Source organism: Rhinatrema bivittatum, chromosome 1 (assembly GCF_901001135.1).
Source record: "Rhinatrema bivittatum chromosome 1, aRhiBiv1.1, whole genome shotgun sequence".
Classification (NCBI taxonomy): Eukaryota; Metazoa; Chordata; class Amphibia; order Gymnophiona; family Rhinatrematidae; genus Rhinatrema; species Rhinatrema bivittatum.
In genome coordinates, this window is record NC_042615.1 from 429,668,527 (window position 1) to 429,695,997 (window position 27,471).

At 45.5% G+C, this 27,471-nt stretch overlaps 1 protein-coding gene across 1 annotated transcript in view; it reads right to left on the minus strand.

The window, feature by feature from the left end:
- LOC115096899 (beta-1,4-galactosyltransferase 1-like) overlaps positions 1–27,471 on the minus strand; it is a 162,433-nt gene that overhangs the window by 30,480 nt on the left and 104,482 nt on the right. Inside the window, exon 4 of the mRNA XM_029612171.1 lies at positions 4,795–4,917. Coding sequence (XP_029468031.1) covers positions 4,795–4,917 — 123 coding nt within the window. The remainder of the gene's footprint in view (positions 1–4,794; positions 4,918–27,471) is intronic.

A 27,471-nucleotide genomic window follows, 5' to 3' on the forward strand; every position in this document is an offset into this window, starting at 1 on the left:
CTACCATCCTGCTTGTCCTAGGAGAAAGCACAGTTGCTTACCTGTAACAGGTGTTCTCCTAGAACAGCAGAATGTTAGACCTCAGGAATCCCGCCCGCCTCCCCATGATATTGGGCTCACCTTCGGTTTATTGTTTTATTTTTTCTCCCGTCTGCTTTTGCTATGTTACGAGACTGAAGGGGGACCTCGCATGGAAGCATGGATAGTAGCAGGCTGGGCATGCTCAATCTGCTGGCCAAAGTTTCTGGCCAAAGTTTCTAGAAACTTTGACATAAGTTTTCTGTAATGGGTTCCATCAGATGATGTCACCCACATGTGAGGACTAACATCCTGCTGTCCTAGAACACCAGTTATAAATAAGCAACTGCACTGTTTTTAAGATCAGTAATTTAAGTTTTGTCAGAATGCCATCTTGTTCACCTGTGTTTCTGAAGTCTTTTCTCCTTTTAAAAAATATTTTAAAATATTATTTAAGAGTACTATTTAAAGGGCTAAGAAGATACTCTTCATGTATAGTTTATTCTTGTGAAGATTTCTTGCATTTTTCGGTTGAATTGCCTCACTTGCCTTTTTGTATTTGGTAAATCCTAGTTATCATGAGGTAATTTCTAGGTGTCAAAGCAACATGATGACTGGAATTTGTTCAGCCAATCTTAAGTGGTCTTTATGGTGTCAAGACTACCACAATATACACTTAAAGACACATCGCTTTTACCTAGAGAAAATGCTGCAGGTGAAACTCTAAGTAGGACAAAAGCAGAGAACCAAAAATGGAACTTTTGGCTCCCTGTTATGAAGGAGTATTAAACCAGAAAAGATAACTTGTCAGATCAAACCAAAATGCTGACATAATATTTATGTATGCAAGAAATTTGATGGTACATGTTGACAGGCAGCCAGAAAAATCACTGGCAGTCCTTTTTACTTTTCGCTGACAGCTATTAAGACTAAATTTTATTAAATTATTTCCAAATTCTGAGTTAGCAAATTTCTATATGTTTAACAAAAATAGCAAATACTATGAAGCAACTACCTCTCCTGAATTAAACACAAACCAAGGAGAGAGCAGATTCTACTCGCTTACCAAATCTAAACAACAGATCCCAATAAACTTGATTGTCCAACAATTAAATTCCCGGCAAATGACAATATCATAAAGATTGTTGCTCTAATGTTGTAATCTGCAGCCTCTCACCGCGCAATGGGTCGCAGGCTGGTATCAGCTTACAGAGCTTGATTTAATATAATCATTTATTGTCATTTGTCCACCCCCCAAATTACCTTTATTCAATAACCAATCCTATAAACCTATTATTAATCACTCCAAATATAAACTTTATCTGAACGAAGGCGTTCTTTAAGAATCAAATTCATCACAAATTGGAATACTTAGCCATAAGTTTTCATCGAGCAGCTACATTGCTTTGCTTTTCAATTTCAACATCCCAACATGTTTCGACTGAAATATCAGTCTTCTTCAGGGGAGTTGTAATATCTCGAATCAGGCCAACATATTCACTATATCCTAAAAATTAAAAAAATCATGAATTAAAAACACTCAAAGCAGACCACACAGCCACAATTCTAAGCTGAATCAATAACTAGAATGGACCGTCATTCTTTGTAACAACATATGGAAATGTACTCCACTTACCCGGACCAGATTTGCAGGTCTCTCTAGAGAATCAAAAAATGGCGCCTCAGCGTCCTAGTTGGTCTCTACAGTCGTACTCACTCTGAATTTAAACACATCCCATCCATTCTGACCACCGGAAATCCGGATCCTCTATCCCCAATAAACTACATTACCCATGCTTCTATGCTCTTAAACCACCGTAGTTCCTTTAAAAAACTGACCAGTCGATGTCTTTATTTAATCCTTCTGGGTCGACTGTATTGAAATAATAGATCCATTTTTGCTCTCTTTGGAGCAAATAACCATCAAAGTCCCCTCCACGACTCTTAGGCAAAGGTTTTTCTATTGCAGCAAATGTTAAATCAGCAAACGTATGAAAATGTGAGAGGCAGTGCTGTACTACCGGCGCTTCTACCTTACCACGTGTAATGGCACTCCTGTGTTCAATCATGCGGGTCTTTAAAGAACGTATGGTTTTGCCAATATATAAACGAGGACACGGGCACCATAACCCGTAAATTACACCTTTGGACTCGCAGTTAGTGAGAGAACGCAAATGAAATTTACCATTTGCAAAAAACGGTAAAACACTGCCTGCAAAAGATTGGGTACATACAGTGCAGTTCCCACAAGGGAAATGTCCTTTGATACCGAGATCTCTGTTCTCTCCATCAGCTTTTTCATCTGCGAAATCAGAATGTACAATCATGTCCCTCAGGTTTCTACCTCGCTTAAAGGCAAACCTAGGTGGTTCATTGAACCCTTCATGTAGATGTAAAATGTGCCAGAATTTTTTTATGATGTTCTGAACTTTAAAGACATGTGGGGAAAAGGGCAATACACATACCAGCCTGTTGTCATCTCTTTGAACGTTCTTAGGCAAAAACAATAGATCTCTGTTGATCCAGCGTGCTCGTGTATAAGCGAGGCAAGGTATGTATATCCGCCTTTCCCGCTCCTCTCAAAGGTCCTACTGAAGCTTCAGGACGATAGGGGAACCATGATTCTTGTGGCACCCTCCTGGCCCCAGCAGGTTTGGTTCCCACTCCTCCAGGACCTGTCAGTGCATGCCCCCATTCCACTGGGAACAGTGCCCGACCTCATATCACAGAACAAGGGCACCCTGTGCCACCCAAACCTCTGGGCACTGGCCCTCATAGTTTGGATGTTGAGTGCATGATCCTCTAGCCCTTACAGCTCTCGGACTGTGTTTCCCGGGTCTTGATTGAATCCCAGAAACCTTCGACCAGGAAGTCCTACACCTTGAACTGGAAATGTTTTTCCATCTGGTGTGGGGGGCATGTATTGGACCCTTTTTCATGCTCTCTCCCCCAGCTGCTGGACTACCTGTGGCACTTGTCTGAATCTGGGCTCCACACCAGTTCCGTCAGGGAACAACTCAGCGCTGTCAGCGCATACCACCAGGGTGTTGCTGGTATGCCCGTGTCGGTTCAGCCCCTCGTTGGCCGTTTCATGTGGGGTCTCCTCGTATATAAGCGAGCACATTTTACATCTACATGAAGGGTTCAATGAACCACCTAGGTTTGCCTTTAAGCGAGGTAGAAACCTGAGGGACATGATTGTACATTCTGATTTCGCAGATGAAAAAGCTGATGGAGAGAACAGAGATCTCGGTATCAAAGGACATTTCCCTTGTGGGAACTGCACTGTATGTACCCAATCTTTTGCAGGCAGTGTTTTACCGTTTTTTGCAAATGGTAAATTTCATTTGCTTTCTCTCACTAACTGCGAGTCCAAAGGTGTAATTTACGGGTTATGGTGCCCGTGTCCTCGTTTATATATTGGCAAAACCATACGTTCTTTAAAGACCCGCATGATTGAACACAGGAGTGCCATTACACGTGGTAAGGTAGAAGCGCCGGTAGTACAGCACTGCCTCTCACATTTTCATACGTTTGCTGATTTAACATTTGCTGCAATAGAAAAACCTTTGCCTAAGAGTCGTGGAGGGGACTTTGATGGTTATTTGCTCCAAAGAGAGCAAAAATGGATCTATTATTTCAATACAGTCGACCCAGAAGGATTAAATAAAGACATCGACTGGTCAGTTTTTTAAAGGAACTACGGTGGTTTAAGAGCATAGAAACATGGGTAATGTAGTTTATTGGGGATAGAGGATCCGGATTTCCGGTGGTCAGAATGGATGGGATGTGTTTAAATTCAGAGTGAGTACGACTGTAGAGACCAACTAGGACGCTGAGGCGCCATTTTTTGATTCTCTAGAGAGACCTGCAAATCTGGTCCGGGTAAGTGGAGTACATTTCCATATGTTGTTACAAAGAATGACGGTCCATTCTAGTTATTGATTCAGCTTAGAATTGTGGCTGTGTGGTCTGCTTTGAGTGTTTTTAATTCATGATTTTTTTAATTTTTAGGATATAGTGAATATGTTGGCCTGATTCGAGATATTACAACTCCCCTGAAGAAGACTGATATTTCAGTCGAAACATGTTGGGATGTTGAAATTGAAAAGCAAAGCAATGTAGCTGCTCGATGAAAACTTATGGCTAAGTATTCCAATTTGTGATGAATTTGATTCTTAAAGAACGCCTTCGTTCAGATAAAGTTTATATTTGGAGTGATTAATAATAGGTTTATAGGATTGGTTATTGAATAAAGGTAATTTGGGGGGTGGACAAATGACAATAAATGATTATATTAAATCAAGCTCTGTAAGCTGATACCAGCCTGCGACCCATTGCGCGGTGAGAGGCTGCAGATTACAACATTAGAGCAACAATCTTTATGATATTGTCATTTGCCGGGAATTTAATTGTTGGACAATCAAGTTTATTGGGATCTGTTGTTTAGATTTGGTAAGCGAGTAGAATCTCCTCTCTCCTTGGTTTGTGTTTAACAAAAATAGCATACATAGATTCTTCCACATTTAAACCTGGAAAAATAAAAGCCCTGTTATTGAGCTTGTCCTAGAACCAAGAAATAATAAAAATAAAAAATCCATTGACTTAATTAAAATGAAAAACAAATTAGGGCTCAGCTGCTATAAATTGGCAGCTCAGGAAGGAGTAGTATCCTTACTTGCTGCCAGGACAATCTATGAAAAAGTGAAGAACTGATCTTTCTATCTGAACACCTTAAACAAGAATTAAAACAAAGTAACATGTTTGCAGGTTTACCTCTTATAGATGTCATCATCTTCGCCTCCCCATCCCCAGTAATTATTTGAAAAGCCATTGATTTCTTGGAACTGGTCTTTGCTTAATGCAATCACACCTCCAAAAGACTGCTTGTATGGTAACCTGGATATTCATATATATATATAAAAGAACAAAATAAAATCAAAACATAAACACATAAGAACTGAACACTTGAAAGTTCTGGAGAAAAAGATTTAGAGAATACCAAAGTCAATTATTCTTTGATCAAGGACATGGTCTTGAAGCAATGATGATCAACAATAAACATTTCAGATTTCTTTTATTACTCACCCAGCTGTTTCCTCTTGCTCCTTTGGGTTTCCAGCTCGGTCGGAACCAGGGCTGGGATCTGGTACCAGAAGTCTTCACTTCCAACTATCTGGGGAATTTGTCTCCTATTTTATTTCCTCCTCCAAACTTTAGTCCAGTCATTGCAGCAACAGTCCTTCTGCAATCCTGGACTCTAAACCCAGCCATTAGGTGTCCCCACTGCCCAATGACCATAACCCCTTCCATCCCAAAGGCTGTGACCATTTCCTTCATAGCATCTTTAGGCCTGGCAGACACAGGAAACTGAATCCAAGTTCCTCTGCATGACAAGGCAAAGCACCGTCACTGAACTACCAGGCTGAATCCAAAGCACTGGGCCAGCCTCAAAGATCAGCAAATAAAATGTTGCTTACCTGTCACAGGTGTTCTCCAAGGACAGCAGGATGTAAGTCAGGGCTTCCTAAACCTGTCCTGGGAACCCACAGTGAGCCGAGTTTTCAGAATATCCGCAATGAATATGCATGATATAAAACTGGATATAATCGAGACTCAGTATATGAAAATTTATCTCATGCATATTCATTGCGGATATTCTGAAAACCTGACTGGCTGTGGGGTCCCCAGGACAGGTTTGGGAAGCCATGATGTAAGTCCTCATATGTAGGTGACATCATCTGATAGTTCTTGGTATGAGAGAGGGAGCAATTGTAATTCTTAGTGGAGCACAGGACTTGGTGAGAGAGGTAACGGTGGTGGGGCCGCTTGGCAATAGTGATCATAATATGATCAAATTTGATTTAATGACTGGAAGAGGAACAGTGTGCAAATCCACAGCTCTCGTGCTAAACTTTCAAAAGGGAAACTTTGATAAAATGAGAAAAATTGTTAGAAAAAAACGGAAAGGAGCAGCTACAAAAGTAAAAAATGTCCAAGAGGCATGGTCACTGTTAAAATATACCATCCTAGAAGCACAGTCCAGATGTATTCCGCACATTAAGAAAGGTGGAAAGAAGGCAAAACGATTACCAGCATGGTTAAAAGGGGAGGTGAAAGAAGCTATTTTAGCCAAAAGATCTTCATTCAAAAATTGGAAGAAGGATCCAACAGAAGAAAATAGGATAAAGCATAAACGTTGGCAAGTTAAATGTAAAACATTGATAAGACAGGCTAAGAGAGAATTTGAAAAGAAGTTGGCTGTAGAAGCAAAAACTCACAGTAAAAACTTTTAAAAATATATCCAAAGCAGAAAGCCTGTGAGGGAGTCAGTTGGACCGCTAGATGATCGAGGGGTTAAAGGGGCACTTAGAGAAGATAAGGCCATCGCGGAAAGATTAAATGATTTTTTTGCTTCGATGTTTACTGAAGAGGATGTTGGGGAGGTACCCGTAATGGAGAAGGTTTTCATGGGTAATGATTCAGATGGACTGAATCAAATCACGGTGAACCTAGAAGATGTGGTAGGCCTGATTGACAAACTGAAGAGTAGTAAATCACCCGGACCGGATGGTATACACCCCAGAGTTCTGAAGGAACTAAAAAATGAAATTTCAGACCTATTAGTAAAAATTTCTAACTTATCATTAAAATCATCCATTTTACCTGAAGACTGGAGGATAGCAAATGTAACCCCAATATTTAAAAAGGGCTCCAGGGGTGATCCGGGAAACTACAGACCGGTTAGCCTGACTTCAGTGCCAGGAAAAATAGTGGAAAGTGTTCTAAACATCAAAATCACAGAACATATAGAAAGACATGGTTTAATGGAACAAAGTCAGCATGGCTTTACCCAGGCAAGTCTTGCCTCACAAATCTGCTTCACTTTTTTGAAGGAGTTAATAAACATGTGGATAAAGGTGAACCGGTAGATATAGTATACTTGGATTTTCAGAAGGCGTTTGACAAAGTTCCTCATGAGAGGCTTCTAGGAAAAGTAAAAAGTCATGGGATAGGTGGCGATGTCCTTTCGTGGATTGCAAACTGGCTAAAAGACAGGAAACAGAGAGTAGGATTAAATGGACAATTTTCTCAGTAGAAGGGAGTGGACAGTGGAGTGCCTCAGGGATCTGTATTGGGACCCTTACTTTTCAATATATTTATAAATGATCTGGAAAGAAATACGACGAGTGAGATAATCAAATTTGCAGATGACACAAAATTGTTCAGATAGTTAAATCACAAGCAGATTGTGATAAATTGCAGGAAGACCTTGTGAGACTGGAAAATTGGGCATCCAAATGGCAGATGAAATTTAATGTGGATAAGTGCAAGGTGATGCATATAGGGAAAAATAACCCATGCTATAATTACACAATGTTGGGTTCCATATTGGGTGCTACAACCCAAGAAAGAGATCTAGGTGTCATAGTGGATAACACATTGAAATCGTCGGTTCAGTGTGCTGCGGCAGTCAAAAAAGCAAACAGAATGTTGGGAATTATTAGAAAGGGAATGGTGAATAAAATGGAAAATGTCATAATGCCTCTGTATCACTCCATGGTGAGACCGCACCTTGAATACTGTGTACAATTCTGGTCGTTGCAGCTCAAAAAAGATATAATTGCGATGGAGAAGGTACAGAGAAGGGCTACCAAAATGATAAGGGGAATGGAACAACTTCCCTACGAGGAAAGACTAAAGAGGTTAGGACTTTTCAGCTTGGAGAAGAGACGACTGAGGGGGGATATGATAGAGGTGTTTAAAATCATGAGAGGTCGAGAACGGGTAGATGTGAATCAGTTATTTACTCTTTTGGATAGTAGAAAGACTAGGGGGCACTCCATGAAGTTAGCATGGGGCACATTTAAAACTAATCGGAGAAAGTTCTTTTTTACTCAACGCACAATTAAACTCTGGAATTTGTTACCAGAGGATGTGGTCAGTGCAGTTAGTATAGCTGTGTTTAAAAAAGGATTGGATACGTTCTTGGAGGAGAAGTCCATTACCTGCTATTAAGTTCACTTAGGGGTGGATTTTCAGAGCCCTGCTCGCCTAAATCCGCCCAAAACCGGGTGGATTTAGGCGAGCAGGGCCCTGCGCGCCGGTGAGCCTATTTTACATAGGCCTACCGGCGCGCGCAGAGCCCCGGGACTCGCGTAAGTCCCGGGGTTCTCCGAGGGGGGCGTGTCGGGGGCGTGTCGGGGGCGGGCCCGGTCGTCGCGGCGTTTCGGGGGCGTGTCGGCAGTGTTTTGGGGGCGGGTACGGGGGCGTGGCTACGGCCCGGGGCGGTCCGGGGGCGTGGCCGCGCCCTCCGTACCCGCCCCCAGGTCGCGGCCCGGCGCGCAGGAGGCCCGCTCGCGCGCGGGGATTTACTTCTCCCTCCGGGAGGCGTAAATTCCCGGAGAAAGGTAAGGGGGGGGGTGTAGACAGGGCCGGGCGGGTGGGTTAGGTAGAGGAAGGGAGGGGAAGGTGAGGGGAGGGCGTTAGAGGATTCCCTCCAAGGCCGCTCCGATTTCGGAGCGGCCTTGGAGGGAACGGGGGTAGGCTGCGCGGCTCGGCGCGCGCCGGCTATACAAAATCGATAGCCTTGCGCGCGCTGATCCAGGTTTTTAGCAGATACGCGCGGCTCCGCGCGTATCTACTAAAATCCAGCGTACTTTTGTTTGCGCCTGGAGCGCAAACAAAAGTAGGCCTATTCGCGGAGTCTGAAAATCCACCCCATAGAGAATAGCCACTGACATTAGCAGTGATAACATGGAATAGACTTAGTTTTTGGGTACTTGCCAGGTTCATATGGCCTGGATTGGCCACTGTTGGAAACAGGATGCTGGGCTTGATGGACCCTTGGTCTGACCCAGTATGGCATTTTCTTATGTTCTCATGTTCTTAGAAGCTTTTGCCATGCTCAACTGAACATGAGCAGCAAGACCTGAATCACCATGCCATACAAGGCCCACTCAGTTCTTAACATAGCTGCTAGGGATGTGCAGGAGCAAAAATGTTTCATTTCATCTCAAAATTCATTTCATAGAGACCCCAATTCATTTTTGTAGTTTCCAAACAAAAAAACCCCCCAAACATTTTTTTCATTGGATTTGTTTTTCATTTGCCACTAAAGTCAATGGGGGAAGCATTGCAGCCTATATTGGGCTCCAGAACTGGGGTTTTATAATCAGTTGTATTAGAACTTGTGGGAAGAAATTATCAGAAGGGGGATAGAACTCCAAGGTAACTAGAAAGTCTGTGGAAAGTGGCACTAAAAATGGCATGAATGGCTTGAGGCTCAATAAATTGGCAAGAGGTCTCCAAGTCACTGTGAGAGGAGCAAAAAAGCAACAAAAGTTGGAAAGACACCCCAAGGCTCCAAAAGAGGGCAGCAGCAACAGTGTCCTGAATCCTTGATGGCACCTTGACTGGTTATCTAATAAAATGACTTTTAATTCCATGTATCCAAGTGGACTAACTGGCAACCTCAATTCTTTGTGTAAGGTGGATATTAAGTGACAAGGGCCTGGAGCTCAGGGACCACTAACAAAAATATGATCTTCCAGGTTAGGTACTTCAGCTCACAGCAGTGCAGAGGCTCAAAGGGAGCTTTCGCAGCTGAGTCAGTTCTACATTGAGGTTTCATAACACAGCAGGAGGCCTGATGGAAGGCTTCAACTGAAGGCAGCCCCGCATAAATCAAACAAAAGCTTGCACAGAGATGGGTTTATCTACCAAGTGGTGTTGATAAATGCCAGTTTACACAGACCAGTATTCAAGCAGTTTTTGTGTGAAAAGAGAAAGGGTCTCTCTAGTGCTTTTTCCTCACACCAGTAGGCAAACCACCTCCATTTTAACCTGTAAGATTTCCTCCTCGAATCCTTTCTAGAAATCAGAAGAATGTGAGATACATCCTCAAATAGGTTAAGGGAATGCAATACTATCCTCGCAACATCCTTGTTATGCACCCCGCCCGCGGGTCCCCCCGCGAGCAGGCACCTTGCCTTTTGCTGCTTGCTGCTCCCGATGCGGCCGGACACTGCCGAAGTCGAGCCGAGCCGCGGACTCTGTTACCTTTCGTGGCCCAGAGGCCACCCATCCTGTTCTGCCTTGCCGTGGCCGGAGCCGCTGACTTCTTTGCCTTCATCGTGGCACGGAGCCGCCGCCGACGTCCTGTTCACCTCCGGGGCTGGAGGCCGCAAGCCCCGAGCTGGCTGGAGCCGCTGCTGTCATCGGGACCTGTTTCCTAGGCCCAGCCCTGCTTCTGCACACTGACGTCGGTGCAGTGCTGCTGTCCACGGTCCTGCACAGTCCTACTTCTTCCTCCTAGGCGCGCAGCCGCGCCTCTCTTCCAGATTTAAAGGGCCCACGGCCGGATATGCCCTGGGCCCCTCCTTCAGACTGTTTCCTGTGCCAGCCCTATTTAAAGGCTGTTCCTGCAATTCCTCTTTGCCTTGCATTGCAGTTACTTCAGCCCTGGAGGTACCTGCCTGCCAGCGCTCCGACAGGTCCCTTGTCTTCTTCGTGGAGCTCCTCGTCTCGTCTTCTCCTTGTCATGTCTTCGTTGCCTGAGGTCCCTGTCCAGGTGTCCTGGTGTCTCGTCATTTGATGTCCTGCTTCCTGATGTTCCAGGTCCCTTGGTGTTCTTCGCCTGTGCTCTGGAGCCTTCTGTTCTGCCGGCCTTGGATCTCCGGGTGACGCCTCTCTGTCTTGGGTGTTGCCGGCAGTGGACTTGTGTCATGTGCTCCTGAACCGTCCTGTCCTGCCAGACTTTGTGGTGCTCTGGATGACATCGGCTCCATCATCAAAGTCCCACCTCTACTGGATCCTCTCCTGCGCTTGTCCCACTCTCCGTGTGGTCCGTGACCAGCCTCCTCGGGCTGTGTAGGGCACGCAGTGGGACAGGGTGGTCCACGACCAGCCCATTGGGTCCGCCCCTGAAGGTGGGCTGTGTAGGGCGCCCTGAGAGACAGTGCCAATGTCTACCTTCCCAGCTTCTCGTCTCGTCTGAACTTTGTCAAGTTCCTCGTCAGTGATGCCGTCGCATCAGCCTTGGTGTTAATGATGCCATCGCATCAGCCTTGGTGTCAGTGATGCCGTCGCATCAGCCTTGGTGTCATGTCTTTGCATCAGCCTTGGTGTCATGTCTTCACCTTACTCATAGTTATGTCTTTGTGTCAAGGCCTCCGTCTGCCCTCATCCTCAGGCCGGCCTGCTGCTCCATGCTGATCCAAGCGGCAGGTCCGAAAGGGCTTGTAATGGTCGGAGGACCGTTCACCTTCCAACATCTTCTTGTTGGCCTTGAGAGCTTGCAGGCCCGGCAGAGGGTAAGACCTGTCTCTGCCTTGCTGGGACACGCCGCCAACCCTCGGTTCGGTCCTGGATCCGTCTGGGGTCGGGCTGAGGCCCAAGGGCACATGAAATACCCATGTCACATAACAATCCTGGCTGTGAGGACTAGGGAACTGATACTAGGATGCTGCAGCATTCCCCAATTATGAGTGATAAGAGAAGGGGAATTCCCCATCCTGAATGGACTCCTGATCAATATCTCCTGTTGGAGTGGAAACCAAATCTATCTCAGCTAATAGGGAGCTATGAGAATCATGGTCCCCCTGCTAATTCTAAAACTAAGGGTTCTGGACACCAAAGGAAGTGGAGACTGAGAATACAGAAGACCCTGTGCCCAATCTAAAGAAAAGGCATCTGAGGCTAGTTTGTCTTCTGTCCTTTTTCTGGAGCAGATGTTTGGGACCTTTCTGTTCTGAAGAGATGCAAAGAGATCTACCAAAGTTGTACCTTACTCTTGGAATATCTAGTTCACTACTCCCCTGTCCAGGTACCGTTTATGAGATTCTAGGATCTGACAGTCTGTCTGCCAGAATATTCTCTTTGCCAACTAGTACATGATCCTTAGGATCATTCCTTGAGAAATGGCCCAATCTCACATATGGAGGGTATCTTGATCAGGTGGTTCAAACCTGATGCTCCCTGCTTGTTCCTGTAGAACAATGCTACCTGATTGTCTGAATGAGGAAAATTCTGTCAACCATCTGACCCCTAAAAGCCCTTAGAGTATACCATACTATTTATCTGGTTAAAGTTTTGCCAAGCAAAACATGAGCTGACCATTCCAAATTGGATGCATCTGTGGTTAGGACAATTTACCCAGGAGGATTTTGAAGGTGATTTTTTTGGCCAAATTTTACTGGATTAGCCACCAGGCCAGGTACAAACTTAGGGCCCCATTCACTAAGCCTTGGTAAATAAAAGCAAATTTACCATTACAATTGCATGGTATTAGCTAATGTGTACTATAGCATCCAGAAAGACTAGGGAAGTGTGTTTATGAAAATATTGCACAAAGCAGTATTTTATTGCTTTGCGCAATATTTTCTTGCTGTATAAAAGCCAAATTCCTGTTCCTGCTCCTTTGAGGATTGGATAGGCCTGAAGGAGAGAGGAGTGAGAGGTAAAAGGTTTTTTAGAGAGAAGGCTTTAGATGTTGATTACCTGAGTGCTTTGTCTTGTCTTTTTTTGCTTTCCTAGTGTCATGCCCAAAAATCCTCTTAGATATGAAGCAGTGAATGGTAAATTGGGCAGTCATGGCTGGGGAAACAGCCAGTAGGATAAATGAGCCAAACACTGGCTGTTTCCTTATATACAATTTATTTACAGAGCAAAATCAAAAACAGAAAGAAACTGCTCACCTTGCAGTGTTGGTAACAAATAAAGTCAAACTTAACTGGTTTCAGCATACTTTGGCTTCCTGCTGGGGCCTGTTTAACCCTTCACCCAGTATTCCTTGTGGGTCTGGATTTTAAGCAAGACCAGGTGAGACAGCTGTGTCTGGTCCCTTAAGGTAGTCTGAGGGAGTTTCCTATAGACTCTGGGTTACCTGGGCTGGTGGCTCATGTTACATAGCTGAATTGTCCTCTATTTTTTCTCTGCTGCAATTCACTTAAATGGTAGCATGGTCTTTAACCTCCGTCTCTCTTGGGAGGTGGGTTTCAATTATATCACTATGAAATTGCACTGATTAGACTTGTAAAACTATTCAAGGCTGCAAAAATGGTAAAAAGTATATAAAAGGTCAAAAACTATATTAAGAGGCAGGTTTGAATTTTGTTTCTGCCTTCTGGACTCAATTTACAAGAAATCACATGTTTTACAAGAATCATATCTTATTAACATATATGAGATAAAATTATAATTCCAATTAATTAAGAAATTGTTATGCAAACAAAAAATGAATTCATTGGTTTATAGATTAGAGGTGGTGGCCTATTTAACTTCTTGGATATCCCAATTTCTGAGATTTTCTCTATTAATTGCCAGAGTTAAGCATTTCATTCCAGCTCAGAACAGATGGGCAGTGTCCTCTAACAGAGTGTGGGTGGTAGAGCATTCTCTTCAGATATAAGAATGGAATCTTGCACATCTTCAGGAATCTGCAGAATTTGAACTGGAGGCCAATAAGAAGTGAAAGGTACCAGAGAGCAAATGGGATTTGGAGGTATAGCCTTTGTTTCATTAATTTTATTGATATAAGGGATCTAGTATTTAGTGAAGGTAAAGGTATCATATCCTCTCTGCGCCCGTTAAATTCTTCTGTAAGCTGGCATATAGCTGTGTTGGAATCATTGACACAAAAAACATCTGAAAACATGGCTGTTCCAGAAAGCCTACCAACTAGCGACCTAACTCCTCCCCTCCCACCCTCTCCTCTGTCCTCCCTTACCCCACAAGAAAGCCTCACCTTATATAATAAATAAGACATAAAAAAAAAAAACAAAAAAAAAAAACCCACCACGTATAAAGTTCTCCTCAATTGTTACTATGTACATATACTGTCCCTTTGTTCCACTATGTTTCACTGTTAAACTGTTAACCTATGTTTCATTGTTAAACTGTTAACCTATGTTTCATTGTTAAACTGTTCCTACGCATGTTTTAATGTTACAATGCAAAAATGGTACGACTTCCGTCATGCTATTATCCTGTTATAATGTGAACCGATGTGATGTACCCCAACGAATGTCGGTATATAAAAGCAAATAAATAAATAAATGATTTGGTGGTATATGTGTTGAGGATTAATGTGATTCACAATCCGAGGCTTTAAGCATCAAGTATACTGAAGATTTTTAAGAACATAAGAAAATGCCATACTGGGTCAGACCAAGGGTCCATCAAGCCCAGCATCCTGTTTCCAACAGTGGCCAATCCAGGCCATAAGAACCTGGCAATTACCCAAAAACTAAGTCTATTCCATGTTACCATTTTGTGTCAATGGTGCCGATGTATTGTGAATCAGCAGTAACAATAACAAATATTACAACAGAAAAGGATCAAATGGTCCATCCAGTCTGCCCAGCAACCTTCTCAGGGTAGTAATTGCCACTCTGTACAGGTTATTCCCATGCTTCTCTTAAGGGGAGTAACTGCTGTTCCATGCAGTTATCCCCTTTGTCTTATGATAACCCATAAAAATTGCAGCTTGCAATATTTTTTACTGGGTGATGAGCTTTCTTAAAAATTCACACAGTGCTGCTTAATGTGCTTTACTTATGGACTTGGCTGTAGAAGCAGTCCTATGCTTGTTCCCTTATGTCTACATATCAGTATCCCAGATCATAGAAGTCGGGCCCTTGGTTGTTGTCTGAATCCAATTCCTCTTTCCCCTTTTGCCATCTAAGCGGGGAGCAATATTGCAGTTGTATTAAAAACATCAAGACATATTTGTTAAGGGTGGTAATCTCCATACCTTCTGCTAAGCACAGTAACCAACACACCAGCCACTTACCATCTGTCTGGTATGCTTTTCTTCATTTCCATCCACTAGCCATCTAAGAAGGGAGCAATGTTGCAATTGTATTAAAAACATCAAGGCTTTTTGGTTAAGGGTAGTAATCTCCATGTCTTCTGCTAAGGGTAGTAACTGTTGCACCCTCAAGACATCCCCCTGCACGCTTTTCTCATTTCCATTCTCTAGCATTTAGAGATCCTCAGTATTTATCCCATTTCCCTTTGAATTCTTTGACTGTTTTCATCTTCACCACCTCCTCCAGAAGGGCATCCTAGGCATCCACCACCTTCTCCAAGAAGAAATATTTCCTGAAGTTGGCTTTGAGTCTTTTCATTTCATGACCGCCTAATTCTATTGTTTTCTTTCAAACAGAAAAGAGTTGAAGCTCATGCATCATTAAACTGTTTAGGTATCTAAAGGTCTGAATGATCTCCCCTGCACCTCCTCTCTTCCAGGTATACAAATTCAGATCCTTCAGCCTCTCCTCATAAGTCTTCTGATACAGACCAAATATAATTTTGGTCGCCCTTCTCTGAACCGCCTCCATCCTGTCTCTTCCTTTTTGAGATATAGGCTCCAGAACTGAACACAGTGCTCCAGGTGAGGTCTCACCAAGGACCCGTTCAAGGGCTTTATCACCTCCTGTTTCTTATTGGTTATTCCTCTGGCTTTTGCTATTGCCCTGTCGCATTTCTTGAACATTTTCAGATCACCAGACACTATCACACAAAGATTCCTTTCTTGGTCCGTGCACATCAGCCTTTCACCCTCCCCCCCCCCCCCCATCATATATAAACTCTTGCAGATTACCGCACCCCAGATACATAAGAACATGCCATACTGGGTCACACCAAGGGTCCATCAAGCCCAGCATCCTGTCTCCAACAGTGGCCAATCCAGGCCATAAGAACCTGGCAAGTACACAAAAACTAAGTCTGTTCCATGTTACTGCTGCTAGTAATAGCAGTGGCTATTTTCTAAGTCAACTTAATTAATAGCAAGTAATGGGCTTCTCCTCCAAGAACTTATCCAATCCTTTTTTAAACACAGCTACACTAACTGCACTAACCACGTCCTCTGGCAACAAATTCCAGAGTTTAATTGTGCGTTGAGTGAAAAAGAACTTTCTCCGATTAGTTTTAAATATGCCACAAGCTAACTTCATGGAGTGCCCCCTAGTCTTTCTATTATCCGAAAGAGTAAATAACTGATTCACATTTACCCATTCTAGACCTCTCATGATTTTAAACACCTCTATCATATCACCCCTCAGCCATCTCTTCTCCAAGATGAAAAGTCCTAACCTCTTTAGTCTTTCCTCATAGGGGAGCTGTTCCATTCTCTTTATCATTTTGGTTGCCCTTCTCTGTACCTTCTCCATTGCAACTATATCTTTTTTGAGATGCAGCGACCAGAGTTGTACACAGTATTCAAGGTGCGATCTCACCATGGAGCGATACAGAGGCATTATGACATTTTCTGTTTTATTCACCATTCCCTTTCTAATAATTCCCAACATTCTGTTTGCTTTTTTGACTATCGCAGCACACTGAACTGACAATTTCAATGTGTTATCCACTATGACACCTAGATCTCTTTCTTGGGTGGTAGCTCCTAATAAGGAACCTAACACTGTGTAACTATAGCATGGGTTTGTTGGATGGGTTTCATCAAGTTGTGGCTTTTTGAGGATCGGCTTGATGATGGCGCATTTTAGATTATCTGGGAAAGTGCCTTGATCGAGGGATAGGTTGACTATGCTTGCTATTGGTTTGGCTATGTGGTTAAGTATTTGCTTAAGGAATTTAATAGGAATTGGGTCGATGGGATGAGCAGCAGGCTTGATGTTCTGTATGATTGCCTCAATTTCAGTTGATGTGACGTTTTCAAAGTGTGTCCATTTGACATTGTTTGTGCTTGAGTCTGTTGTGATTTCATTGTTTGCGTTGGGGTTCTTTGCGATTAGGTTTGATATTTTGCTGTTAAAGAATTGGGCTAGCTCTTTGCAGGTGTTTGTCTGATTGGCAGATCTGGGTGAGTTTTGAATTGGTTGGGTGAGGTTATTGACATATGCAAATAGGGTTCTGGGGTTAAATTGGTAGTTATGTATTTTCACGGCGTAGAAGTCACATTTGGCTTTATCAATGTTGGTCTTGTTTATATGATGTATGGTCCTGAAACTGTCTTTCAGCTGGGGGTGGGGTTTCGTCTCCATTTCTTTTCGGCTTGTCTTAAAAGGTGTTTGATATTCTTCAGTTCGGGGGTGTACCATGGTGCTTTTTGTTTGTAAGATAGTTTGAGTTCTTTTTTGATGAGTGGGCATTTGATTTTGGCGACTTCTGTGTTGATGTTGAGCCATGAGTCTATGGCGGAATTTGTGTCAGTTGTGTTTAGGACTTTCAGGGAGTCTGGGAGTATTTCAATTAGTTCTTTGCTGTGCATGCTTTATTGAACTTGATGAATTTATTCAGCTTCTTTGGTTCCAGGATGGGGTTTTCAAGGTGTAACTTGGTTTGTATTACCCTTTGTGGTTTGACCAGGGAGTTGCAGTTGCTGTTGGTGGTGTGTTGTTTGGAATTTTTTTATTGGTGAAGACTGGGTATTTTATTGATGAATTTTTTTATTGGTCAAGTGTGTGTTCTGCTTTGTGGGTGGGGGTTTCTATTATTTATTTGTAGCTGACTGCATTCATGGAGTCAATGAGGAGTTGGCAGGTGGCTGTGGGAGGGGTTCTGTCCATGTGTATGTTGAAGTCGCCGAGTACTATTGCAGGGATGTCCATATTGATATTATTTGCAATGTTTTCTATTAGTGGGGATAGACTGTGTTTAAGGAGTCCTGGTGGTGCGTAGATGAGGAGGATTTGGAGGTTCTTTGATTTAAAGAGACCTATTTCAAATGGGGGAGGAAAGCTGATGGGGTGGATTTTGAATTTGAGTTTCTTTGATGCCATGAATAGCAGGCCGCCTCCTTTTTTTTTTTTGGTCTGGGATGGGAGAATATATTGTAGATTTTTTTGGGAAGTTGATTGATGAGTACTGTGTCAGAGCTTACTAGATACCCACCCCGACTTTTTCTGTATCAATGGTATCTTTTTTGCGATAGATTGTGCATTGATTAAAGTCAGTGTTAGGATGGTTAGGGCTGTGAGGTGTGGGAGGGTGTGGGTTGGGATGGCGGTTAGGGAACGTGGCCTGGTAGGGTTGTGTTTTTCAATTCTTGTGTTGCTCCTGTTGTAGGGGAGGATTGGGATGTTGTAAATCGAACCCATGTTTGGGGTTTTCACTTGCTTTTACTTTTTGTTTGGGTGTGATTGAATTACTCATGGATGATTGCAGGTGTGACAAGTTTCGATTGATGGGTGGACAAGGATGGATTGTAATCATCAATTGTCCGGTTGCGGAGGGTGGTGGCTGGGTGGAAGAGGCCACGTGAAGGGGCATGCGAATGGGGCCTGCCCCTTTGGACACGTTTCTTTGGCACGTGACGCCCGATGCGCAGGCTCCTGGAGTGAGGGAGGATTTAAGTAGCTCACTCAGCGCTTCCTCTGATGTCGGCTGGGGTGGGCCTTGGTGTCAGGGTTGGGTCTAGCGTTCAGGTAGGCCTCAGGTGGTCGCAGTAGTAGGTCGCGGTTGGAGTGGGCTGAAATCGCTGACCCCGGTGGGTCTTGGAGGCGTGGGTGGCTGGAAGCGATCCCGCTCAGCTTAGAGATGTCGCCTGGCGTATTAGGCAGGATGTGGGTAAGGAGAGGCAGCACAATGGTGTCAGCACAGAAGATGCAATGTGCATTAATTTGGAGGGCTGTCATGTCGCCAGACATGGTATAGTAGTCTGCATGCCAGATTGGAGAGTGTGCCGGTCCGATGGGGCCTTTAAACGAGCTGTCCCACGACGTTTCTCTGATGTTCTAGGTGCAGCTCAAAGGGGCACACTAAGGGGTAGGCTCCTTAGTCACGCGGCACCTACGGCTCACTGGTGGGCTTTTAAAATTATGTCCCTCGTCGCATCTGGTGATGTTGTGGGTCCATGGACGGCAGCTTCAGCGGTCGGCAGTCGAAAGAGGGACGATAGGCTCAATCGCAGGCTTGGGGGGGGCTCGCGGGCCTCGGGTCGGTGCCTCGTGGTTGCAGTTAGGAGCAGAGCCAGTCGGGGGCCTTTGGTGGGCTTCGGGCGTTGTTCTTGGCCGAAGACCTCACTCATCGTATTTCTTTCCAGATCATTTATAAATATATTGAAAAGTATGGGTCCCAATACAGACCCCTGAGGCACTCCACTGTCCACTCCTTTCCACTGAGAAAATTGTTCATTTAATCCTACTCTCTGTTTCCTGTCTTTTAGCCAGTTTGTAATCCACAAAAGGACATCACCACCTATCCTGTGACTTTTTACTTTTCCTAGAAGCCTCTCATGAAGAACTTTGTCAAACGCCTTCTGAAAATCCAAATACTCTACATCTACTGGTTCACCTTTATCTACATGTTTATTAACTCCTTCAAAAAAGTGAAGCAGATTTATACTTCTTGGCATTGAATCCTATCTGCCAAATCTTTGATCATTCTTCAAGCTTTCTTAATTAACTTTTCATTCTCTCTACTTCTTCAGGCATGTCCACTCTGCTGCAGATCTTAGTATCATCCGCAAATAGACAGACATTATCTTCTATCTGTTCTGCAATGTCGTTCACAAAGATATTGAACAGAATAGGTCCCAACACCGATCCACAAGGCACTCCACTTAACACTAATCTCTCTTCAGAGTAGGTTCCATTTATCATAATACGGTGTCTCCTATTAACTAGTTTGTAATCCATGCCACCACTTTGGAGATCACTCCCAAACTTTTCATTTTATTCACAAACCTCCTGTGTGGGACTGTACAAAAAGCTTTGAGAAATCCAAGTAGATTATATCGAGTGCTCTTCCTCGATCCAAAACAATCAGATTTGTCTGACAGAACTTTCCCCCAGCTAATCCATGTTGCCTCGTTTCCTGCAACGAACTGGATTGTAGATAGTTCACTATGCTTTCCTTCAGTAGTCTACATTAGATTTCCCACACCGAGGTAAAGCTAACTCACCTGTAGTTTCCAGCCTTCTCTCTGTTACCACTTTTGTGAAGCGTGTCCACTACTGCTCTTCTCCAATCCCATGGCACCACTCCCGTTTCCAGGGATTTATTGAACAGGTCCTTGAGTGGACCTGCCAACCCATCTCTGAGCTCCCTCAGTTTCTTGGGATGTATCTCATCCAGCCCCATGGTCTTGTCCACTTTCAGTTTCTGCTCTTCCCATACATTCTTTTCTGTAAATGGAGTTTTGTCTATCCTATTTCTATCTACGGTCTTGTCAACCAGCAACAGTCCTTCTCCAGGGTCTTCTTAATGAACACTGAACTGAAGCATTTAATCTTTCTGCCATTTCTTCATTTCTCTCCACACATTGCTCCTCATCACCTTTCAGTTTCATTATACCACTTCTGGCCTCCCTTCTTTCTCTGATATATCTGAAAAATGTTTTGTCACCTCGCTTTACCTCTTTGGAAATCCTTTCGTCTGCTAGACCTTTTGCTTTCCTTGTTTCTTTCTTCGTGTTCCTCAGTTTTAATAGATAATTTTTCCAGTGTTCCATTTTTGGGATCGTTTATACTTCTTTAATACTGTACTTTTTGCCTTTATTTTTCAGCTACCTCCTTAGAGAACCAGATTGGTATCTTTTTCTTCTTACTCTTGTTTACTTTTCTAACATTTAGATTTGTTGCCTTTGCAATAACTTATTTTAATTTGGTCCATTGTTGTTCCACCTCACCCATTTCCTCCCAGTCCTCCAGGTACGGCCCCATTTTGACAAAGCCCATATTTGAGAAATTCAAAACTCGGGTCTTCATGTGCTTTCTCTGTATCTTATTTGCAAAATTGAACCATACTGATGATCACTGGTGCTCAGGGGAGCCTCTACCCAAACATTAGAGACATTATCATCATTAGTGAGCACTAGATCGAGTATCACACTGTCTCTCATGGGTTCCATTTCCATTTGGTTGAGTAGAGCTCCATGAAGGACATACACTATCTCTCTACTTCTTGTAGTTTCTATAGAAGGGATATTTCAATCCATATCCAGCAGAATAAAATCTCCAATGAGCAAATGAGCAAAACTTCTCCCTTCTTTCCCACATTTTGAATGTCTTTGATGAGTTCTCAGGCCAGTTCTTCTGTTTGAGTCTGTGGCTTGGAGATCACATCAGTAAAAGTGGAAGCACCTTCTTTTTTTTTTGACAATCCATAATGTTTATTCTCAACCCCTTATCCCTTGCAATTCAGTTCTTGGATATTCTTTTTGACATAAAGAGCTACTTCTCCCCCTTTCTGTCCTCTGTCTTTTCTTAACAAGTTATAGCCTGGGATGGCTGTATCTCAGTCAAAAGAATCAGTGAACCATGCCTCCATAACAGCAACAATGTCCAAGTCCACCTCCACCATTATGGCCTACAAGTCTGGGATATTGTTGTCCAGACTACGAGCATTTGTAATCATAGCTTTCCAGCTGCTTTTCATAGTCACCTTTACTGCTTTTTTGAACTAATAGATTTTGTTAGTTTCTCTTCCCTCTTCCTGTTTTGCTTGAGGGTGACATGACAAATTCATTGGCCACCTCTTGCCACCTGTTGGATTCGTGGACCCTTGAGCTGGCCCACCATGGAGGTTGTAGCCGGGAGGCGGTACAAGCCAGGAGACCAGCCGAATCTTTACCACTGGAAGCCTGAGATCCCCCTGGAGAAGCCCATGAGGACCCGAGCTGCTTGGACTTAGGCGAGGCCTCCTGGACGGAGCGGTCCGGACGAAAAAGAACAGAAGGAAAAAACCAACAGCAGGCAGCTGACAGCAGAAGGTGAAGATGAACCAAAGTCGAGGCAGGCAGCGAGCGGGGAGCCAGGACACTAGCCGAAGTCAAAAGCCAGTGGACGAGCTGAAGTCAGAAGCCAGTGGATGAGCTAAAGTCAGAAGGAAGAGCAAGGCAGGAACAGCAACTAGCACACTCCAAGGAGTCAACCTCGTTGCAAGGCCAGGAGTGTAGCTAGTTGCAGGGTTTTAAACCTGAGGGCGTCTGACGTCATCCTCGGGGCTGGGCCACATTTCCCGCGCTGGCCCCTTTAAATACTGAGCCCCTGCCCGCGCGTGCGTGCTATGGGGGCGGGGCCAGCTGCAGCGCATTGGCAGCATCTCCCTCGAGGAGGGACGCCGCGGGCAGGAGACAGGTAGGCCAGCGTCTCCGACCAGCCCCAAGGTAGAAGGAGAGACTGGGGTATGGCCCGGGCCCATAACACCACCTCCGCTCCCTATTTTAAATTCCTGATAATGTATTATCTGAATTTTTCACTTAGCATCCTCCTTCCTGCAGAGTAGCACTTCTTCTTTGTCCAAGCATAATGCTTACTCATCCCAATGGATTTGACTTGTCCCACTGACAGTGGAGATACTTTTGAGGAACTCCTGCTCAATACAATTTCCGGAGAGTCAGATGAGGCTGTGCCCTAAAATAAGAGGAACAACTATGGCTTCTAAGAGACTTACACAATTTCTCCATTTTCCAGGCCCTGAATTTCAGTAACAATTAGCCTGGTCCAGTCAGAGTTCATGCCTATTAGTAATGGACATTTTCCTGCCACAAAAACAGTTCTTGATTCTACTGACTGTGGATTTTTTTCTTTCCAGACATTGTGAGGAAAACATATGTTTCTAATTTTAATTCCTCTTTATTTATTTATTTTTTTGGTAGCACTGAAAATTACTGCTTGGGGACTGCTGAGGAGGCAGGACAATTTTAAAATGGAAAAATATTAAGTATTTTGTTATGGAGTCTCAGTTTAGTGGACCCTTGGGCCGACCTGCTGAAGACTGGGAAAGGTGGTCAATGTCTTTAGTATGTGGCAGGCTGGGAGGCAGATGTTCAGGCAGGACGTAGAGGTGCTCTTCACCCTGGAAGCTGGTACTTCCCCCGGGAGGAGCCCGTAGGAGCCCAACTGCTGGGACTTAGGCGGCTTCACCCTTGGAAGCCGGAGACCCCCCGGAGGAGCCCGTAGGGGCCCGGCCGCTGGGACTTAGGCGAGTAGTTGGTCAGGACTGGAAACTGGAACCAGACTAGGACAGTAGATCAGTACTGTAACGGGGCTCGGGTTCTGGAACCAGGCAGGAACTGTAGCAGGACTTGGGTACTGGGACCAGGCAGGAACTGTAGTAGGACTTGGGTACTGGGACCAGGCAGGAACTGTAGTAGGACTCGGGTACTGGAACCAGGCAGAAACTGTAGCAGGGCTCGGGTACTGGAACCAGGCAGAAACTGTAGCAGGACTTGGGTACTGGAACAAGGCAGGAACTGTAGCAGGCAAGCAGGAACCAAGCAAGTACTGTAGCATGCAAGCAGGAACCAAGCAGGTGCCGTAGCAGGCAAGCGGGAACCAAGCAGGTACTGTAGCAGGGAAGCAGGAACGAAGCAGGTACTGTAGCAGGTAAGCAGGAACAGAGCGAATAGCAAGGCAGCTCACTCCGGGACACAATGCAACAGGGAACCGGGAGGTAAACCCGTTGGAAGGCAAAGACTGAATGTCCGTGGCCGGCTTATCAAGGCCGCGGTGTCTGATGTCAGGAACTGGGCGGAGTCACCGTTGGCGGGAAACGGTCTAGAAAAGCGTCCAAGTGGCGTGCACGCGCCTAGAAGCAGGGCATCCATGGGAAGCTTCCTGGCGGTGTGGCCCCCACGAGGATGCCACCGAACAGGGCGCAAACCAGGCCTCCAGAAGCGGGAGTAGGTCCAGGAGCACGGAGGTAAGGGTCTGGTCGTGGTGCTCGCAGCCAGAACCGCAACAGTGCCTCCCCTCTTACGCCCCCTCTTAGCCAGTCCGGGTTTACTTGGGTGGTCCAGATGGAACTGCCGTAATAAGTCCTTGTCGAGGATGTTACGGGCCGGTTCCCAAGAATTATCCTCAGGTCCGCAACCCTCCCAGGCAAGCAAGAACTCCCAGTGGCGTTGATGGAACTGGACATCCAAGACCTCATGTACTTCATACGTGACCTCGTCCGGTATTGAAGGGTCTGATGGTTCAGGAGCCCGGGAGTGGTATCTGGATAGAGCAAGAGGCTTCAGCAAAGACACATGGAACACGTCATGTATGCGCATGGAGGAGGGTAGGCGTAATCGGTATGAGACTGCTCCTACTCGTTCGGCAATTCGAAAAGGCCCACAGAATCTAGGAGCTAGCTTTCGAGATGGAATACGTAGCTGTAGATTTTTGGTACTAAGCCAGACGCGGTCTCCTGGGAGGAAGATGGGTGCTGGCTAATGATGCCTATCCGCCCATTTCTTGGTAGACTGGGTGGCTTTACGGATCTTTCCCTGGATAGACGTCCACAAGGAAAGAAGCTGGCGGGCAGAAAGTTGCACTGCCGGGAGTGCACTAGGTTCAGGTAAAGGCAAGAGCGGTCAAAGTTGCTTCCCATAGACGACAAGGAAAGGCGAACTTCCAGTAGCAGCATGCGTGTGATTATTATATGAGAACTCCGCCCACGGGAGTAGCTTGGCCCAATTATCTTGTCATTCATTCACGAACGAACGAAGAAAAGTCTTCAAGGTTCGGTCAGTTCATTCCGTTTGCCCATTACTTTGAGGATGGAACGCAGATGAAAGACTAAGTTGCACATTGAAGCGTTTGCAAAGTGCTTTCCAATATTGAGCAGTAAACTGTGGTCCCCGATCGGAGACTATATCCTGCAGGAGATCGTGAAGTCTAAAGATATGCTGAGCGAAGAGGTTTGCTAGGTCAGGTGCAGATGGCAACTTTGGCAAGGGAACAAAGTGCGCCATCTTGGAGAATCGGTCTACGGTCACCCAAATGACCAAATTACCTCCTGAGATGGGGAGGTCCACGACAAAGTCGGTGGAGATGTGTGTACAAGGCTCCACCGGGATGGGCAATGGTTGCAACAGCCCCCTGGGCGTCCCAATGAGCGGCTTTTGAACGGCGCAGGTATGGCACGAGCCCATAAAAGCTTGGACGTCCTGTCTCACCGTCGGCCACCAGTAGAATCGGTTTAACAAGTCTAAGGTCCCTTTACAGCCAGCATGGCCCCCAGTAAGGGAGTCATGGGCCCAAGCGAGAACTGCTCTCCGGGAGCGACATGGAACGACGGTCTTCCCTTGGGAGGACACCAAGGCTGCGGCAAGACTCACCTTCACAGGATCCAAAATACACTGAGGCATGTCAGGAGTCTCCTCGACCTCAGAGGAGTGCGAGAGCTCATCGGCTCAAACATTCTTAGAGCCGGGTCAATAGTGTAAGGTAGTCGAACCGATCAAAAAACAGCGACCACTGTGGTTGCCTTGGGTTCAGGCGTTGGGCTTACTTCAAGAATGCTAAGTCTTTGTGATCGGTGTAAATCGTAACCAGATGGTTGGCTCCCTCCAACCACTGTCTCCATTCCTCCAGGGCAAGTTTCACGGCTAGCAACTCTTTGTCACCAACACAGTAGTTGCTCTCTGCCGGGGAGAATTTCTTCGAGAAATATGAGCAGGGTAACAATTGTCCAGAATCAGAGTACCGGCTCAGCATGACTCCCACAGCCACATTGGAGGCATCGACTTCCACCACAAAGGGCTGGCTGGGATCCGGATGATGAAGGCAGGTGTCTAACAAGAACGCTTCCTTAAGGGCCTCGAAGGCTTGGCAGGCGGGAACAGGCCAATCCACCGTGTTGGCCCCCTTTCGGGTGAGGGCAGTCAACGGGGCCACAATACGGGAGTAGTTAGGGATAAAGTAACTGTAGAAATTGGAGAAGCCGAGGAAGCATTGCAACGCTTCAAGACCCTTCGGCCGGGGCCAATTCTTAATGGCCGCCACTTTCTCAGGATCCATTTGAAAGCCTGTTGCAGAGACTATGTAGCCCAGAAACGGCAGGGACGTCTTCTCAAAACTACATTTTTCCAGTTTCATGTACAGACCATGCTCCCTAAGTATTTGGAGCACTTGACGGACATGCTGATGGTGTAGAGGCAGATCCTGGGAGTAGACTAGCACATCGTCGAGATAAACGATTACACAGGTGTTCAGAAGGTCCCGTAACACCTCATTCATAAGGTGCTGGAACACCGCCGGAGCATTACATAAGTCCAACTTTGTGAAAATCTTCGCTCCCTGGAGCCTATCGAGGAGCTCCGGGATTAATGGAGGTGGGTAATGGTCTCATTTAGAATTGGAATTTATGCCTCGATAGTCTATACACGGTCTCAGTGAGCCGTCCTTCTTGCTGACAAAAAAGAAGCCTGCCCCTGCAGGCGACTTGGATGGGCGAATGAACCCCTTGGCTAAACTCTCTGAAATATACTCGGACATGGCCCGGGTTTCAGGTAATGACAAGGGATACACCCTTCCTCGGGGGAGCATAGTACCAGGTAACAGGTCTACAGCGCAGTCATACAGACGATGCTGCGGAAGGATCTCCGCCTTGGTCTTGGAAAATACGTCCGTAAAGTCCTCGTAGGGTACAGGAGGACCTAAGGCAGAGTGCATCAACGGAAGTGCAGGAGTCTTAGGAGCTTTCATACAATTAGCTAGGCAGAAAGGGCTCCATTTGACAATCTGTAAAGTATCCCACTGAATCGTGGGCGGGTGCTTCTGAAACCATGGCAACCCTAGCACCACAGGGTGGATAGCCTTATCCAACACCAGGAAGGCTATCTCCTCTGAATGGATCGCCCCGGTGCGGACAGTAATGGGTGCTGTGGACATCAGGACAGATCCAGGAAGGAGCGTCCCCTGGATAGAGGTAATTCGTATCGGGACCTCCTGTCTATGCGTAGGGTTTCGCAACTGGGAGACCAAGTCCTGCAGGATGAAATTACCTCCAGCTCCAGAATCTGGAACGCCATCGTCTCAATGGACCCTCCAGGGTATTCCAGGGTAACAGGCACGGTACATTGAGGAGCTGTAGCACAGCCTAGGAGGAGCTCCTCCCGACCTCCTAGGCTTTGGCGTTTTCCGCACGCTCCTGGCAGTGTGCCAAGAAGTGGCCCTTCTGACCACAATATAAACACAACTTCAAAGAACGGCGACGTAGCCTCTCTTCAGTAGAGAGCGGGGCCCATCCCAGCTGCATGGGTTCGCAGTTGGGGGCATCTGGATGAGAAGTCTTAGGAGAAGGCACCGGTCTCGCCGGCCCAACAGCAGGACTGTGGCGAGGGGAGCGCTGTTTCCTTTGCCCGTTGTTGTAGGAGGCAGTCAATGTGGGCAGCCATCTCTATCAAGGCGTTGAGGTCCTCCGGCAAATCTCGAGCAGCAATCCCATCCTTTATGCGTCCGGAGAGACCCTCGAAGAAGATGGCCTTAAGACTACCATCCTGCCAACCAACTTCTTGGGCTAAAGTCCGGAATTCCATAGCATAATCTGCCAAGGAGAAAGCCCCCTGACGAAGTTGCAGCAGATCAGAGGTAGCCGTGGCTACTCGGGTGGGCTCATCTAAGGCCTGTCGGAAGTTCGAGATGAACTGTTGTAAGTTCGTTAGCGAGGAATCATTTTCCCAAAAGGGAGAAGCCCATATTAAGGCTTTCCCATCAAGCAGGGACAGGATATACACCACTTTCACCGCATCCAAAGGGAACTGTCGGGGCA